General features: G+C 44.0%; 1 protein-coding gene across 1 annotated transcript; it reads left to right on the plus strand.

The window, feature by feature from the left end:
- Positions 1-3,087: 3,087 nt before the first annotated feature.
- On the plus strand, positions 3,088-14,033 carry LOC311359237 (6-phosphofructo-2-kinase/fructose-2,6-bisphosphatase 2-like). The gene is made up of 16 exons (XM_084479221.1): positions 3,088-3,154; positions 3,577-3,704; positions 4,459-4,584; positions 5,465-5,561; positions 5,883-5,949; positions 6,038-6,112; positions 6,287-6,343; positions 6,451-6,575; positions 7,309-7,516; positions 8,623-8,769; positions 9,310-9,414; positions 10,229-10,358; positions 11,133-11,195; positions 11,313-11,377; positions 11,964-12,137; positions 13,530-14,033. Exons 2-16 carry the CDS (start codon positions 3,614-3,616, stop codon positions 13,608-13,610), a joined length of 1,611 nt encoding a protein of 536 aa, XP_084335347.1. The 5' UTR covers positions 3,088-3,154; positions 3,577-3,613; the 3' UTR covers positions 13,611-14,033.
- Positions 14,034-18,042: the final 4,009 nt, after the last annotated feature.

Below are 18,042 nucleotides of genomic sequence, written 5' to 3' on the forward strand. Positions count from 1 at the left end.
AATGTGACATGCCCACTCTTAATTAGTTTGATAGGACCTCTTCAGTTAGGTTGCATAATTATTTTAAACCTTTCTCTTCTTCTGGTACTGAGGTTTTTACACATTGATAAAATTCTCAGGGTAAGCACTTATATAAACGTCACAAACCATTAAGGAAAATACAAATACTGATGTATTATTACCACTACTCGGAAGTTGTATAAAGAATAACTAGGCATGAGGAACCAATGGTTTTGGTGTACTGCAGTACCACGCGAGCGCATTGGGCTTAACTTGTCTTACTGCGCCAACTGAAGAACAATTTGTTCGCTCAGTCTCCTTTCTGGCAGCATAGCTTCCCTTCCCTGTCCAGACATGCACTGTTGACATGGAACAACTATGGTACTTTTGTTTTTTTCATTGTGGGGGTTTTTCCATGACTTGTGTCCAACAGGCGTCTATATTTAAATCTGATGGTGCTGTAGAGGCTGGGCTCGTGTGCATATAGTGGCACAGAGCTTGAAGAGTAATTTATTCAGTTGTCGACATTTTAAAGTCACCAAAAGGTTATTTTCAAGTGAAGGTTTATTACATTATTGCTTTTTATGAGGAAACCTGTAGTACTGCTCCATTTGAGCACCGTTTTTTTTATTTACACATTTGTCAATTCACTGCAGGTGTCTATACTATTTCAACCACAATACACGCACTGCAATGTAAAAGTATATTTCAAAAGGAGAAACACATTTTGTTCCACGTTTCCAATGTGTTTTCGTAGATTTGTCTCATGGTTATGGCAGGCGGAGAGGGTATAACTAAACATTTTTCTTACAATAACAAATAATATCATCTCAAACTTCTCCCCACAATGCTGGTTTGCAAACACAAAAACTGCACTCCCATTTTTTAGATTTTACATTTCAATTGATTTCAGATATGGAAATGCTGGGATCATGACACCAGATATTTATTTTATTCAGTTGTATTTGTATTCCATCAGCAATGGACATGTACGTCTCATTGTCCAAACATCATTAAACATCCCTTTTGCTACATGTCCTGGTCATCTTTCTTGCTATTTTATCATCTCTACTGTCTTGGTGATATCGGCTCTTGAGCTGATATTACTAACACACCTTGACCCTTAGACTTGGATATTGTGTTATCATTCAAAAAATGGCCTTCCAGATGTGGAGACCATAGCCAGTGTAATTGAACTTGTCTTTTTGAATGGGTCTATTGAAAGTATGAGAAATAATCTTGTTTCAGGAAGGCGTTCAGGGTATGTACATCAAAGTGTTGAAACTGTGACAAGTGCTGGCATCTTTCTCCTTTCTCCTATCATTTACAAGCTGGATCCCTTTATTACTCCTTATGTTTAACTCATAAGAGCGCATGACTTGTTCAGGGATCTTCTGAAGGTTTGTTTACCGGGACTTGGTGAGTTCAAAAGGGCTACTCATTGGACAACAAACGACTCTGATGGCAGAATATGTGTACATTTTACAGTCTATGGTGAACATGCTATTTGGCCACCGTGTGGACATGGCAATGACTTCAAATGACTAAGTCAAAATACTTAAACTGCTATTCTACATATAATTGAGACATTATGAACAACTGCAATTAACTTTTTCGAGGAACCCAGTTATAGGTCTCATTAGTCTGGGTAACGCCGACAGCTGTCAATCATCCGGAGGGACTTTCGATATTTAACAATCCCGTAGTGAAAATGTGCTTTGATTGGTTCTCATATGGGCCCTTTACAAGAAAGGGAATGCTACTGACATCAAATTATGTTTACGGATGTGCCATCCCCAAATTCTGAATGGGACGCTTAACAAACAAGTCATTAGCCTACATAAGGAAATAATAGGGCTTGATCTAACCTCGTTCCAGGGCGTAATCTACTCACGACCGGGACGTCTGGACCGTGATGCTCTAAATGAGCATTATTGGCCAGAGAGGGGAACATACACTCAGTTAATGTTACATCGGTTTAGCGGCAAGGGAGAGGTCGGGACTGTCCATAGAAATATATCCGTTTTTCTCCTTGTTATTCTTGTAAAATGTATTATTCTCCTCACTCACGGGACACGGACAGCTCATAGGAAGTAATTAGGGCCCAGAATCTGCGTGCCGGTAGACCGGGATAACGCTACAATTTAGGATCCTCAGCCCAAGCGAAGAGCGACTACTATTACCACGTGATCTTGAACTCCCTCGATGATTGGCTGTGGCCTTACTGTTCGAGGGCTCATTCAAGGTTTCCTGAGGAGTTTGCTGTGGCCAACCTTGACCTTTCCATGCACTTATAATATCCTCTTTCATCATCACAGCGATACTAGACTGGGTTTATTCAAGGCGTTAGCCAGACTATCTAGCAATTGATCGACAGCATCACCATGAAAACCCGATATTACGTTTGACATGTCCTCTCAGAGATATAACTACGACAACGAGCAAAAATTATGTATTTCAAGATAACCCTGTATGCCTACTCCACACGGTTATACAAATGTAAGCACATAGCCCATCTGACAGACGAGGGGTTGTGCCATGTTATTGTGTATTAGTTAGAAACTGTGGTGGGGCTAGTTTCTATTAAGAGAATAAAGATTATTGATTGAAATGTGTGAGTTGTCTTAATATGGAGTGAGAATAAGATTAGATTTCTTGAATAATATATAATTGTATAATAATAACCCCAGGGGTTGATTATGAACCCTAACATTATTCATCAGTGAAATGCAGGACATGGAAACAAGCAGTGCAAATGCCTATAATCTTTTTTCTTTGCCTTTTTTTTTTTAAATATTTGTTATCTTGACGGGTATTGTTAAACATCAGTAAACAAATTCCAGAGGCAGGAGTCCATAGCTCCGACCAACCCTCCTCTCACAGTCACGGAGCAGTCCACTCCTCTCCTTCCTGCACCACAGACCTCGGGGAGGAGCTTCCCACCGAAGGGGAAGACAGGGCAGCGTTGCCAGATTGGGCCAGATTTCCCGCCCAATCTGACAACACTGCAACCGCAGCCAGTGTTACCAAATTGGGTGGGAAATCTAACCCAATCTGGCAACACTGGAGACAGCGCCATCCAGGCGATTGCACTTGAATATCATAGTTACAAAGAAAAGGAGTGGAGCCAACACCTGCACCTGCTGACGCTTCGGTAACTAACTAACTGATAGAAATCGTAGCTTCGCGCAAATTCGCGGTCCTACGATGATGATGATGATGATGTTGAAGTAACGATGCTGATGCTCCATCGCGAGTGGTTCCATAGGCCAACACTGCCTCTCTGGTGGCACCGATGGTCCAACCTAGGATGTTATTAACAAATGGGATATTTGTTCGGCTTCTCCGTGTCTGAACATTGATTCACTTTATTCAAACGATTCAATTGGAATGTATTGGTCGAAATGTTTTTCCTATACCTCATACTGATGATGGGTTAGTAGCTGTCGGCATCATTGCTCAGGCTCATGGTTAGAATAAAAATAAGTAGGAACTTGATGTGGGAGATCACCGTGCACGACACGACTGGGTGACGCTGACCTCACTGACTAGTGACACCTGACCCCTAATACCCAGCCTGCAGTGACCAGGTCCGGACAAGGACGAGGTGAGCATGGCTTCTAGTCAGAACAGATCCGCGCCAGCAGTGGATATCTCCGCTGAAGTCAAGAAGACGGAGCTCCGGCCCAATGAGAAAAAATGCTGTGAGTATAAACCTGCATTCAGATTTTGACCTTGTTGTCAACTTCATACCCAAACATGCAGCCCCTGTCTGTGACTTGGTGACTGAGTAAGTGAGTGATCTCAGTGTGATGTTCAAGTAGAACTTGAACCTTCCCAGAGGAATTCGAAAAATGTTTATCTTTGCTATTGTCAACAAACGTTATTCTACAAAGTAGAATCTAAGTAAGTAAAACCTGTTCTTGCCAAGCAAGAAAGAATTCACAGAAGTGTTGTCTTGAAAAGTCCCAGCCATTATTTTCCATTCCATCTTCAGAGGGGACAATGGATTAACAAATATGGTTGCTAGGCACCAGCCCCCAGAAACATTGTTCAAGGACGAAATGCCGGTGGTCAAACTTTAACCATGCTAACTTCCTCTTAGGCAGTGTCTGACTTTAAATCTATCTACGGCTGTTCCTTACAATCTTATTAAGCAAACACACCACCATATTTGGGTCAGCTATTCTTACAAGTGCGTAGTCAAATGTCTATAACCCTTCCAAATAACTGATCTGTTGAATCGATGTATCTCGTCTTGAAGCTCGGCAAATTGTGCTTTATTGTAAAGTAATGAAGATTAAATTGTAATGATAAACATTATGCAACATGTTGAACGGAAATTTATGTTGAATCATCATATTGAAATGTCCTTGACAATCACCTTAATGTGTGTGTGTGTGTGTGTGTGTCTGTGTGTGTGTGTGCACATACCTATGTTGTGTATACAAATGGCAGCGTGGGCCTCCTACATGACCAATTCACCGACAGTGATCGTGATGATCGGTTTACCGGCCCGGGGGAAAACCTACATCTCCAAGAAACTGACACGCTACCTCAACTGGATAGGAGTACCGACCAAGGGTTAGTACGAGATCAGGGCTGCTGGGACCAAACACAAGGGTTAGAGCCCCACATCAGGGCTAGTGGGACCAAACACAAGGGTTAGAGCCCCACATCAGAGCTAGTGGGACCAAACACAAGGGTTAGAGCCCCACATCAGGGCTAGTGGGACCAAACACAAGGGTTACAGCCCCACATCAGGGCTAGTGGGACCAAACACAAGGGTTAGAGCCCCACATCAGGGCTAGTGGGACCAAACACAAGGGTTAGAGCCCCACATCAGGGCTAGTGGGACCAAACACAAGGGTTAGAGCCCCACATCAGAGCTAGTGGGACCAAACACAAGGGTTAGAGCCCCACATCAGGGCTAGTGGGACCAAACACAAGGGTTAGAGCCCCACATCAGGGCTAGTGGGACCAAACACAAGGGTTAGAGCCCCACATCAGGGCTAGTGGGACCAAACACAAGGGTTAGAGCCCCACATCAGGGCTAGTGGGACCAAACACATGGTGGTCGTGTGAGTGACCACCACCTGTTGTCGCAGTTCTCGTAATACATTATCCATATGTTGCTGGAATGCTGGAATGAGTGTAAAGGCCTAAAGGCAGCAGAACAACACACCAAACCAGCTCAGTGGCTGCAGATTTGGATCAGATTTCATTTTGGATTATGAATTGTTTGACCAATGATGAAATCCATTTTCAATCACAAGAAACTTGGTCCCTTGAAGATCATGTTTTCTGGCCTTAGAAAACTTGCTTGAAGGGTAAACTAATATTTAGGCTTTTGGAATGTGTGTTGTGTGTCAACTCATGGTGGAAAACTGGTTTGACCGACCAAGAAGGGTGCCATGGTCGCTCGGTTGTACCACTGTAACGTTCTTGCTCCTCTCTCTTCCAGTGTTCAATCTCGGAGTTTATAGGAGGGAGGCGGTGAAGTCGTACAAGTCCTACGACTTCTTCAGACATGATAACAAAGAGGCCATGCTCATTAGAAAGTGGGTACATTGCTCTACCGGATCAGTTTGTCATGTTAAAGTTGGTGCGTCCACAGCGGATTATCCATAGCATTCTGTCAGCTACAGCTAACTAGCCGCAGGAAGTAGCCCATTCACAGGCCCAAATCCTGATCATGAAGCCTATTTGATGTTAGCCTGATTAGCCAATCATTTGTTATTACCGGATGTTTTGTATCTGTTCAATCAATACAATACAGATGGTGTATCCTTGTTCTAATGAGAGCCGTCTGCTCACTGAGGATATTTCTCTGATGTATGAGGTGTAAATGGGTAATTGATGAGTTCCTGTCCTCCTTGTAGACAGTGTGCTCTGGTGGCCCTGCAGGATGTCAAAGCCTATCTCAATGATGAGGGAGGACAGATTGCAGTAAGACAATATTTCAGACACAATATCTGTTGTTTCCAATTGGATAAGTGATCCGTCTATTTTAATGTTATTTGTTTTTTTTCTGAAGGTGTTTGATGCGACCAACACGACCAGGGAAAGGCGGGAAATGATTCTCAATTTTGCAATAGATAATTCTTACAAAGTAAGTTACGATATTTGTTATGCTTGGATTGACTTTAAAGTATTGACAGTGTGTTTTCCAGAAATGATTGTGATATATCTATTCTAATTTTAAAGATTAATTAAAGGCAGTGTTGGTATGTAATTGAGCTCTTTTGGGCTATAATTCATCAGTTTTTATTTTATTGTATTTCAGGTGTTTTTTGTTGAGTCTGTCTGTGACGACCCAGACGTTATTGCCACAAATATTATGGTAAATCCCATATAATCTGTAAACTCTATGTTAAAACAAACTTCCAGTCGAGCGAAGGCTTATGAACTGTTGTATGTGAACACAAATACAAAATGTCTCCATTCCAGGATGTGAAGGTGTCCAGCCCAGACTACCCCGAGAGGAACCGCGAGCGAGTCATGGAGGATTTCCTCAAGAGAATCGAGTGCTACAAAGTGACCTACCAGCCCTTGGATCCTGATGAACATGACAAGTAGGTTCCTGACGGCTCGCGTTCTCCTGACACGCATGTCGTTACATAACGATGGTCATGAACCTACATATCACTACTTCTCATTGTTTAGGAGTTGAGGTAACTCAATCAAATTTGAACTTTAGCTTGAAAAGCTACAAACTTTTCATATAGAAGCTATTAGGGGAGGTTAACACTTCTTATTGGGAGATAATAAAATAATACTAGTGGATGTTATATCAGTTTTAAATACTTTGTCATCTTTAAATGTTTGATGAGAACCTGCATTTACAAGATTATTCCAGTAGGTGGAGACAATTCCTTTACAATACTAGTTACTGCAAACTGGCAGGTTGCTAATTTGCAAATTTATAGATTGGAATTTGAAATTGTATTTTAATAATACTAATCTAATGTAGTAGCTTTCTAAACAGGTTATTTCAATTTATATTGCATGGCAATAAGAAGGAAGTAAAATAAAGAGATTAAAAGAAAATCACTGTAAATTACGAAGAACTGTAACAACCTGATCAGAATGTGAGGATAAAAAGTACAACTGTAAAAACAAGCATAAAAGGTAAAAACATGACTCAAAACCTACAAGGGAATAAATGGTTTGGTCTTTTCAGTAAAAAAATGCAAAACACACAAAGGGACATAAATTGACAGAATGGCAATTCCTTACTCTAGAGACGATGATTACAGGGTAAATAGATATGTTCTCTGACCATCACCCCCTGCTGGCCCTCCACAGGGACCGCTCGTTCATCCAGGTGATCGACGTGGGCCGGCGCTTCCTGGTGAACCGGGTGAAGGACTACATCCAGAGCAAGATCGTGTACTACCTCATGAACATCCACGTCCACTCCCACTCCATCTACCTGTGTCGCCATGGCGAGAGCAGCCACAACGTGGAGGGCCGCATCGGGGGCGACTCTGAGCTCTCTGGGCGCGGCAAGCAGGTGGCTACGGGTCTCACACTCGCACTCCGCTCGTGGAGGATTGTTTCGATAGGGTTATAACCACAGCGCTGTCTTAATGCTGACGCCTGGTTGGTCGATAACGCTTCAGTGGTGTTTGTTTTGATTTGCCTTTTTAAACAGTTCAGAATCAAGGCGCCACGAATCCAACATTTCAAAAAACTGTCAGATACAACTATCAAACAGATATTTACTATACAACGCAAAAACGATACGTTCAAATTTTTGAGAGTGAAGTCCATTCTCAGTTGGTAACTTGGTATTACTATAATACTATAGGGCCATACCACATGTCTGATGAGTACCTGGGTCAAGATTTGATTATTTTATTTGACTTGAGGTTTGATTAGAAATAGGTTTAGGCAGAGTTTCCAAATAATAGCAATAAATCCAATGCAAACTAATGCAACAATAACAATAGAAACACGATGAGAGACAAACAGGTGGATATCTCAAGAACCCGTTTGACCCCTCTATTGAAAGGTCAGAGTGAACAACATTTAAAGGGCAGCAAGCCAAACCATTGCAATTTGACCATGCAGTCACTAGATGGCAATAAAGACGTTCTGATTAAAGACAATTTATCCATTTCCTGTGAAACCCTCTATTTAGCCAATAAGGAGTCTGCCGATTCAGTCGGGGAAAGGGGAATAAATGGGGCTGACCACAGCTTTGGTTAAAGTGCAGTGTCGGGGTGATGTGTTGAAATCAGTGGCGTCTCAACTCTCATATATGTTTGTGCAGAAAGGAGGCTGTGAAAATAGACCCTATTGCTTTGCACGTGCACTTGCACAGATGAAATATTAAATGCATTCTTTTGTTTAGGGTTGGAATTGTGTTGGTTATAATAGATAAAAGTTGAGAATGTTGTAGTTCTAGGGGTTTGTCACATGACTCACATGTTTAAATGCCTTACAGCCCCATTGCTTTTAGGAGGGAGGAGGGTGGCCCGGTAACGGGTCCTCTCGGGAGGCCGAGGTTTGAATGATTCTCTCTATGACTTCCCTACCATCTGTTTTCATCTCCGACAGACACAGCCGTCTGCAGCCTGTACAGCTAACGTTGCTCTCTGTGTCTTTGTCTGTCAGTTTGCGGGGGCGCTGCATGGCTTTGTGGAGGAGCACCACCTGTCCGACCTGAAGGTGTGGACCAGCCAGCTGAGGAGAACCATCCAGACGGCGGAGGAGCTGGGCGTGCCCTACGAACAGTGGAAGATCCTCAACGAAATAGACGCCGTACGTACAGAGGGGGCTGGCACCCTGGAAACGTTTGGTGATAATAAAACAATTATTGATGTTAACATTGTATTGACTTTAAACACACATTTTTGTAGTCTGCGTATAAGCATTTACATTTAGGGCATTTAGCAGGCGCTTTTTTTCAAAGCAACTTGCAATAAGTACATTTGAGCATCCTAATAAGCATCCTTGAGCAATAGGCCCTTACCACTACCTGCTCATTAAAGGAGAATTAGGTACAATTTCACGGAGATTTCAAGGAGATTCCACTAACTACAAGAATTTGACATCCATATGATGTCCAATCATTCACGGGCATAACGGCGTGGTTGGGCAGAGAAAAGCAATTAGGACCTTGACTTTGGAGAGCATTTCCCTCATCGGTAGCCACAAAACTAGCCCTGATTGGTACATTTTTACTGATTTAGCTGCGTCATTGTACTGTGTGTGTGTGTGTGTGTGTGTGTGTGTGTGTGTGTGTGTGTGTGTGTGTGTGTGTGTGTGTGTGTGTGTGTGTGTGTGTGTGTGTGTGTGCAGGGTGTGTGTGAAGACATGACCTACGAGATGATAAAGGAGAAACACCCAGAGGAGTTTGCCATGAGGGATCTGGACAAATACTTCTACCGCTACCCCGGAGGAGAGGTGGGCTCCCTCAGTCCCCTTCTGTCCCAGTGTGCTTATCTGTTTTCAAACTCTTTGTCGTTTTAAATTACAGTGTAATATATTTAGCATCATTCAGTCAAGTATAATTCAGATAAGTACACATGTGTTAAACTAAGGAATACGTCACAAACCAATGACCCCATCGCTTACGACGAAATCGTTTACAACGGGGCGGTGATGGCAAACCCGAGGTTGCTTACAACTGCCAAAGTTGGGAGCATATAGGGCTTGTACATCGTAACGTCACATCGCAATGATCCCCTCCATTTTGGAAGCATACGAGCACTGGAATGAACGTTTAAGAACGTTACGCATTGTTTAGGAATTAATCGTGAAAGGAATGTCATCATAGGAGGTCATTGTTGTGTTTGTCATCTCAATATGCAAACAAAAATCCCATGATGCATTCTGATATACAAGCCCTATTGCATATTGTTTTTGCGTTGACAAGGACACATCTGGTGGATAGTTGTATCTGACAATTTTTGTAACGTTGACCTTGCACTGAACGCATTGCGATGGAACTGTTAAAAGGATTCCCGTTATTGAAGTCCCGCTATTGAAAAGAATACACACCCTTGGAACTTTATTGACCTAATTAAATATTAAGCAATGCTGTGTCTCATTTGGTATTGTGTTAACCAAAACATTCTTCATTTATTGTGTTTATATTTGCACATATAAAATTCACAACACAATTACTTCAATTTTAGCAGTGATTGTTATTGTGGATAAACTTAATGAAAGTCCGGTGGCCTCTCCCTCCTCCCCCCTCCGCCTGGCGTGTGTGCAGTCCTACCAGGATCTGGTGCAGCGGCTGGAGCCTGTTATCATGGAGCTGGAGAGACAAGGCAACGTCTTGGTTATCTGCCACCAGGCCGTCATGCGCTGTCTCCTGGCCTACTTCTTGGACAAGAGCGCTGGTAAAACACAAAAACAATTATTAAAGTGCAGGAAAAACATATCCCCAACATTTATTTGTCAATAAACACACCCAGGAAGAGTGTAAGTCATAGCTGGGTGGATGATGGCAGGAAACAGGAGTTGACGCTGTTGGCTATTTCTGGTTAGACCCAGACTGAGGTTAACCATGACGTTGCAGGGAGTGTTGTTTACCAAGAGCTCAGACTGCTCCCTGAAAGGCTTTGCCTATACAGGCATTGCACACATCCTACCTTGCATCCATCCAACATCTGGGATTCTACTGAATACAGGCTATTTATAAGTGGTGGGGAAACATTCAGGGGAAACATTCAGATACAAAGTAACAAGTAAGAACAAATAAAATGGTTTATATTCTGCTACAATGTTATTTTGTTTATATTGAGGTTTGGCGTTTGATTCTGCGAGGTTGAGGGAGGAATAGACCTGGTGGTGTATGTTCTTATATTATTGCAATAATGTGACTGCCATACTGCCATCATTTTCCAAATGCTACTTTGATGTACTTTATATATATTATCGTTTTTTGGCAAAATAGTCTCTCCCACAACACTGTACTATTCCATAAACCAATATAGAATCTCTGAACTGAAACACTCACACACACACACACACACACACACACCAACTCTCTGAACATCTTAACTGCCCCTTAAACAACAAGCCACAAACACTACATTTGCTCCTACATGCCTTCCATGAGCCACTTCTGCGTGACGAGTCCACCCTCTGACTATACCCCTGTGTTGCCCCAGATGACCTGCCCTACCTGAAGTGCCCTCTGCACACGGTGCTGAAGCTCACCCCCGTGGCCTACGGTAGGAGATCCACCCCGGAAAGAAAGCCTATTGTATCGTCAGCTGTTTGATCATTTGATTGGTTTCGGATGTACCTTGGGTTCTGATTTATTCTCCCTCTGTCCCATGTTATTGCAGGTTGTGAAGTGGAAATGTTTGACTTGAAGGTGGAGGCTGTAAACACTCACAGAGACAGACCTTTAGTAAGTGGGCCGTTGTATTTATACATTTTTAGTAGTACTGCTGTAGTACAACATAGCAATAAACTGCTACTCTGTCTCCTGCAACTTTTCCGTTCCGTTTCACTACATAACTTTTGAGGGGAAATGGCTGTGGACATTTGCGTGATGTTTCCCATCTGTCCAGTGCTGTGACGGATCCCTAATCCCCCACCTTCACCCTCACATCAGACGTGGTCAACGTTAAAACCCTGAGGGCCTGGCAGCTTCCACACAAAGTTCCCTCTTTAAATCCCACGTGCCCAATAACGTGGGCATCTTGTTGAGCCTGAAAGGGCATCGGAGACACAATGGGAATGAGATTAGACGTGTTGTGTCCCTATTTGGCTGCAGATACTGGCAGTTGTACCATCGTGTCCTCGCTGATAAAATGGGTTGCTTGTCAGTGGTTGTTTTCTTTGCTCTCCTACTCTCATCTCTTTCACACGCAAGATAGTCCTACACAGTCCACTGGGCACCAGGGTTCCCGACAAACAAACAAACAACTCAGCTGAATGATAAATAAGATAATTTTCGGAACATTTTCATTTATTTATTGTTTAATAAATAGGTCAAGGGTCAACAAGATGGCGTGCTGACGACCTCCTCCCGGCGGAACAGCTTCACGCCGCTGTCAAGCCAGGACCAAGTAAAGCGACCCCGCATGTACAGCGTCGGTAACCCACCACTCAGACGGGCCCAGGCTCCTACTCTTCCCAGCATGCAGTTCTCCGAAGCCTCTGAGGTACCAGCGCTTCTGGCTCCTAAGTCACAAATATTTTACAATGTTGTGTTTTTGTTATGAAAGGAAATTGTGAATTATTTAGAATATATTGTTTTGGGGTGGGGGGGAAACATAAAGTCTGGTTAGAACAGACTTTCTCTCCCACCAGCAAGATGTTGGACAAAATAGACTACTTCCAACACAAATTTCATATAAACATTCTCCTTCCTAATAACTATAGACTAATAAACTATAGTCAATTTCTAAGTAGTAACACTTGTTTAACACCAGAACCTCCATGAGGGGGTCATTTTGACTGCTGGTGAATAAATAAAAGATTTTAACATTTCAGCTTCAGTTCACTTTCAGTTTCAGCATCGTCCATGACTTTTCCTAATGATTTTCTGTTTACACTTGTTCTTGTTCTTAAAGTTTAGAAGTGAACATGATGCTGTAAACATGATACCCACTGTAGCTACAATGCCGCAGTTCACCTTTCCCCCAGACTAATAATGAGATCTACAGCAGACTAAACTATTATTCATTTGAAACAATGACTACTGTTATTATGAGGCAATGGTTGTTATGGGCAACTGTGATGACAGTACTTTATTTGATTGTTTTGTAGTGTATTAACGTCAAAAGACGTTATGCACTGGCCTTTTATCTTTTTTTTGTCTCCTTATCAGCAGGAAAATAATTTTCTTTCTTGGTATTGTTTTGCCTTTGCACTGATTGTGCAGAATATTATCATTGATAGCAGCGAGGTCGTCAGTAGAATACAGCATCAGGCCTCCTGCGTGTTCGACCTTCGCTGTGTAACCCTTGGCCATCTGGTCGTAATGTCAATCTCAAATCTAAAACTGGGTACATTTATAATACAACGTGTACTGCCAAACCCATCTGATCAGAGCATTTATCTGAATTAAGCATGAATGCCCGCAGTGTGAACAAAGCCAAAAATGTACCTCACGCATTATACCCAATAGTCAAATACATAATTGAATTGAGGCCTTTGCACCATGTACTCAAAACTATTTTGAGAAACTTCATTGGGAAAAAGCATAGAAAAAAAAGTATAGAGAGTATTCGACCACAGACTTGCAGCAGTGCCACACAATGTCATCTTTGTCTACAACAAAAGAAACCGTCAAAAATACTGGGGCGGTCAAAGGTAGTTCAGGGGTGCTACTAGCGCTTTGTATTAAAGAAAAGGAAGACAAGCGGGACACCAGACAAATGCTTTCCATGTGGCCATGGAAGCTCCCACACCACAATATTATCCCAAGCGCAGCCAACCAAAACAACTGCTTCAATGTCAGCCTGTATATTGTGTTTTGTAGAAGTCATTCTGCCGGCCTCAACTCATCTTGCTCTCTCTTTCTTCCTCTCTTTCATCTCCCCCTAACACAGGACAATCTGAATGGCTTAAGCCCAGCAGAGGTAGGCGACGGAGTGCGGAGTAAGACGGTGGAAAAACCTCAAGCATTATAATGGTTCTCCATGTTCTCCACATGTTAAAACTGATGAGTGGAGGGGGGGGCGTTGGCCGTGTGTCTTCCTTCTATGTTGCCATAGTTGTCGTTGTTGTTGTGTTAGATTGATTGATGAACGAATGTGCGAGCAGAGTGTCTAAAAACAGCAGGTATGAATCGTATACATAATGAAGTGAATGAATGAGGTTAATTTATTATGTTTTAAATGCTGTCTGAATGGTGGGCTAAGCTTTTGTGTAATCGCTGCACCACTTGTTAATGATGTCAAATCTGTGCCTTGTGCCGTTCAACGGGTGATTGTGTTCAAGGAAAGCCTCACACAGCCTTGGTTTGCTGCAGATTAAAATTCCTTTTCCGTTTTTATCCTTTGAAGGTGAACAATGATTTTAGCTATTTGAAATGTAAAATGTATTTGCTTCTGATTTTTGGGAACTTGTAGTTTTGTATAAAAACCTAATATGGAAAAATGGAACACTACACCACTGGCTTTTTGTCAAATGTTTTTCTCATTGATGCCTGGATTTCCATTCTACACAGCTGTGCAATAAGTGTCCATTTGGGACATTAATGATTCAATGTTATAATACTTTAGGCCATAGGTCATCTGATCTAGAAGATGTTAATATCTGTCAGACTTTCCATTTTCCATGACACATTATTGATATAGATATAGTTAAATCAAGATTGAAACGGCTTTGACTTTAAAGAGCTTTTATCATAACAGGAAATTCCTTAACTTCTTGACCAAAAGGGTAAAATACATAAAAAGTAAAAACTGTTAAGCATTTGCCATATTCTCAAAGACTGTTCAAATTGGTCCTTAACTGTTCTAGCAACGTCAGTTTTACCAATACAAGCATATTTAATAGACAGTTTATTTTTAGAATTGGCTCTGATGTCTTTGGTATGAAGAACTGATATGAGCCGAGCAACTTGAGATACTTGGCAGCATTCTGTTAAGAATTCCAACTCTTCCTGCTCTAAGGAGCGATGGTAATTATAAGTTGATACTAAAAAAAACATGTACTAAGAAGAACTTTTAAAACACTTTCATGCTCATTTTCACTCTCAAACATGACATCAACGTATTATCTAATCCAAAGGAAAACTACTTGGAATCACACCAGTGAGCTGAGGTGAAAGCAGCTCCCTTGACTCGCCCCTTTGAAGAGGGTCTCTTGGCAAGCTGAAATCTCTGCAAGGTCCACTCTCAGAGTAGAGTCTACACTCTCTTCCTCATTATCAAGGGTATTGGGAAGGATCCTGGTTATGGATCCTGGATGACCTGACTAGGCGGAGAGTTGCCACAAATTTCATGGGGAAGCAGTGTTGATACCTGGGCACTACCGGGATCATTGTTGCGTTACAAAGCCAACACGGAGACAATCATCAAAAAATGCCAACAGCGTCAATATTTCGTGAGGAAGCTAAACTCCTTGGGGGTAAACAGAAAAGTCCTCAATCCTCAAGCACGATCATGTTCTCATTCATCTGCTGGTTCTAATCTCACAATCCAAAACAAGAAATGCGTTCAAATAGGCCAGCCCCCTAGGGTCTCTGACCTCACTGCCTGACCTCACAGCCAACGCTTCGGGGCTGTCAAGTGATCGACTAGTGGTGTCCAGCGTGCGTAGCTGTCATCCTCCGCCATCGCCTGTGTTTTTAAATAATCAATTGGATTATTAGATGATCTGTTCTGAGAAGCTGTACATGGTCAGACAGGCACGGTTGTCGTTAGCAAATGTAGTTTTCCTGATTCTGAGGTATGAGTAGGCCTAGTATCAAGCCCCACCCAAATTTAAACCCAGGTAGTATTCTTGCGAAACAAACCACAGCGCGACAAGAGCAGCTGTGATAAAAATAAATTATAAAACGGCATAAATCAAGCGACCTGATTGGTTCCTAACTGTTGTATAATGAGCAATTATACAAGGGGGTTATACAAGGGGGTCGCCGTCCGCTGCGTGTCGGGACGGACAACGCCCCTTAACTGTGGTATAATGAGAACATTCCACAGCCTCATCCTCATCCTCATCCTCATCCGTTTATCCGGGGTCGGGTCGTGGGGGCAGCAGCTCAAGCAGGGGGCCCCAGACTTCCCTTTCCCGGGCCACATTGACCAGCTCTGACGGGGGATCCCGAGGCGTTCCCAGGCCAGTGTTGAGATATAATCTCTCCACCTAGTCCTGGGTCTTCCCTGGGGTCTCCTCCCCACTGGTCGTGCCTGGAACACCTCCCAAGGGAGGCGTCCAGTGGGCATCCTTACCAGATGCCCGAACCACCTCAACTGACTCCTTTCTAAGCAGAGGAGCAGCGGCTCTAATCCGAGTTCCTCCCGGATGACTGAACTTCTCACCCTATCCCTAAGGTAGAAGCCAGCCACCCTCCTGAGAAAACTCATCTCGGCCACTTGTATCCGTGATCTCGTCCTTTTGGTCATTACCCATCCCTCATGACCATAGGTGAGGATAGGAACAAAGATCGACCGGTAGATCGAGAGCTTTGCCTTACGGCTCTTCACTTTCACTCTTTTTGTCACAACGGTGCGGTTAAGTGAACGCAATACCGCCCCCGCTGCTCCGATTCTCCGACCAATCTCACGCTCCATCGTACCCTCACGAACAAGACCCCGAGGTACTTGAACTCCTTCACTTGGGCTAAGGACTCATTTCCTACCCGGAGAAGGCAATCCACCGGTTTCCTGCTAAGAGTCATGGCCTCAGATTTAGTGGTGCTGATCCTAGCCGCTTCACACTCGGCTGCCAGCCGATCCAGTGAGTGCTGAAGGTCACAGGCCGATGATGCCATCAGGACCACATCATCTGCAAAGAGCAGTGTTGAGATCCTCAGATCACCGAACTGCAACCCCTCCCCACCACGACTACGCCTCGATATCCTGCCCATGAATATCACAAACAGGATTGGTGACAAAGCGCAGCCCTGGCGGAGGCCAACACCCACCGGGAACGGAACTGACTGGCTGCCGAGAACGCTGATACAGCTCTCGCTTAGGGAGTACAGAGATTGGATGGCCCTGAGGAGTGACCCCCTTACCCCGTACTCCCGCAGCACCTCCCACAGTTTCTCCCGGGGGACCCGGTCATATGCCTTCTCCAAGTCCACAAAACACATGTAGACCGGATGGGCATACTCCCAGGCCCCCTCCAGGATCCTTGCGAGAGTGAAGAGCTGGTCCGTAGTTCCACATCCAGGGCGGAAACCGCATTGTTCCTCTTCAATCTGAGGTTCGACAATCGGCCGAACCCTCCTTTCCAGCACCTTAGAGTAGACTTTCCCAGGGAGGCTGAGAAGTGTGATACCCCGGTAATTGGCACACACTCTCTGGTCCCCCTTTTTGAACAGGGGAACCACCACCCCGGTTTGCCACTCCTTTGGTACTGTACCAGACTCCCACGCAATGTTGAATAGGCGTGTCAACCATGACAGCCCCTCAACACCCAGAGCTTTTAGCATTTCTGGCTGGATCTCATCAATCCCTGGGGCTTTGCCACTGCGGAGATGTTTAACTACCTCAGTGACTTACACCAGGGAAATTGACGACGAACCACCATCAACCTCGAGCTCAGCCTCCATCATAGAGGGCGTGTTAGTCGGATTCAGGAGTTCCTCAAAGTGTTCCTTCCAACGTTCGACTACCTCCTCAGTCGAGGTCAACAGAGTCCCACCCTTACTGTACACAGCTTGGATGTTTCCCCATTTCCCCCTTCTGAGGTGTCGGATGGTCTTCCAGAAACACTTTGGTGCCGACCGAAAGTCCTTCTCCATGTCCTCTCCGAACTTCTCCCACACCCACTGCTTAGCCTCCGACACGGCAGCGGCTGCAGCCCTTCGAGCCCGCCGGTACCCTGCAACTGCCTCCTTCAGTCGGACGGCTTCCCTGACCACCGGTGTCCACCACAGTGTCTGAGGGTTACCACCCCTTGAGGAACCTAAGACCCTGAAGCCACAGCTCACCGCCGCAGCTTCAGCAATGGAGGCTTTGGACACCGCCCACTCCGGTTCAATGCCCCCAACCTCCACAGGAATGCTAGAAAAGTTCCGCCGGAGGTGTGAGTTGAAGATCTCTAGGACGGGGGCCTCCTCCAGATGTTCCCAATTCACCCGCATTACCCGTTTGGGCTTACCAGGTCTGTCCAGAATCTTCCCTCATTCCCTGAACTCACCACCAGATGGTGGTCGGTTGACAGTTCCGCCCCTCTCTTCACCCGAGTGTCCAAAACATAAGGCCTCAGATCAGCTGACACGATCACGAAATCGATCATCAATCTTCGGCCTAGGGTACTCTGGTACCAGGTACACTTATGAGCACCCTTATGTTCAAACATGGTGTTCGTTATGGACAATCCATGACTAGCACAGAAGTCCAGTAACAAACGACGACTCGGGTTTAGATCAGGGAGGCCGTTCTT

The sequence above is a fragment of the Micromesistius poutassou genome (genome assembly GCF_964030765.1).
Source record: "Micromesistius poutassou genome assembly, chromosome: 15".
Classification (NCBI taxonomy): domain Eukaryota; kingdom Metazoa; phylum Chordata; class Actinopteri; order Gadiformes; family Gadidae; genus Micromesistius; species Micromesistius poutassou.

Excerpts from the sequence above, each read along its gene's own strand:
- LOC311359237 (XM_084479221.1), top strand. The coding sequence starts at position 3,614 with ATGGCTTCTAGTCAGAACAGATCCGCGCCAGCAGTGGATATCTCCGCT. Across the intron at positions 4,585-5,464 it reads GATAGGAGTACCGACCAAGG|TGTTCAATCTCGGAGTTTAT; the intron begins GTTAGTACGAGA and ends TCTCTCTTCCAG. Across the intron at positions 6,344-6,450 it reads TTATTGCCACAAATATTATG|GATGTGAAGGTGTCCAGCCC; the intron begins GTAAATCCCATA and ends TCTCCATTCCAG.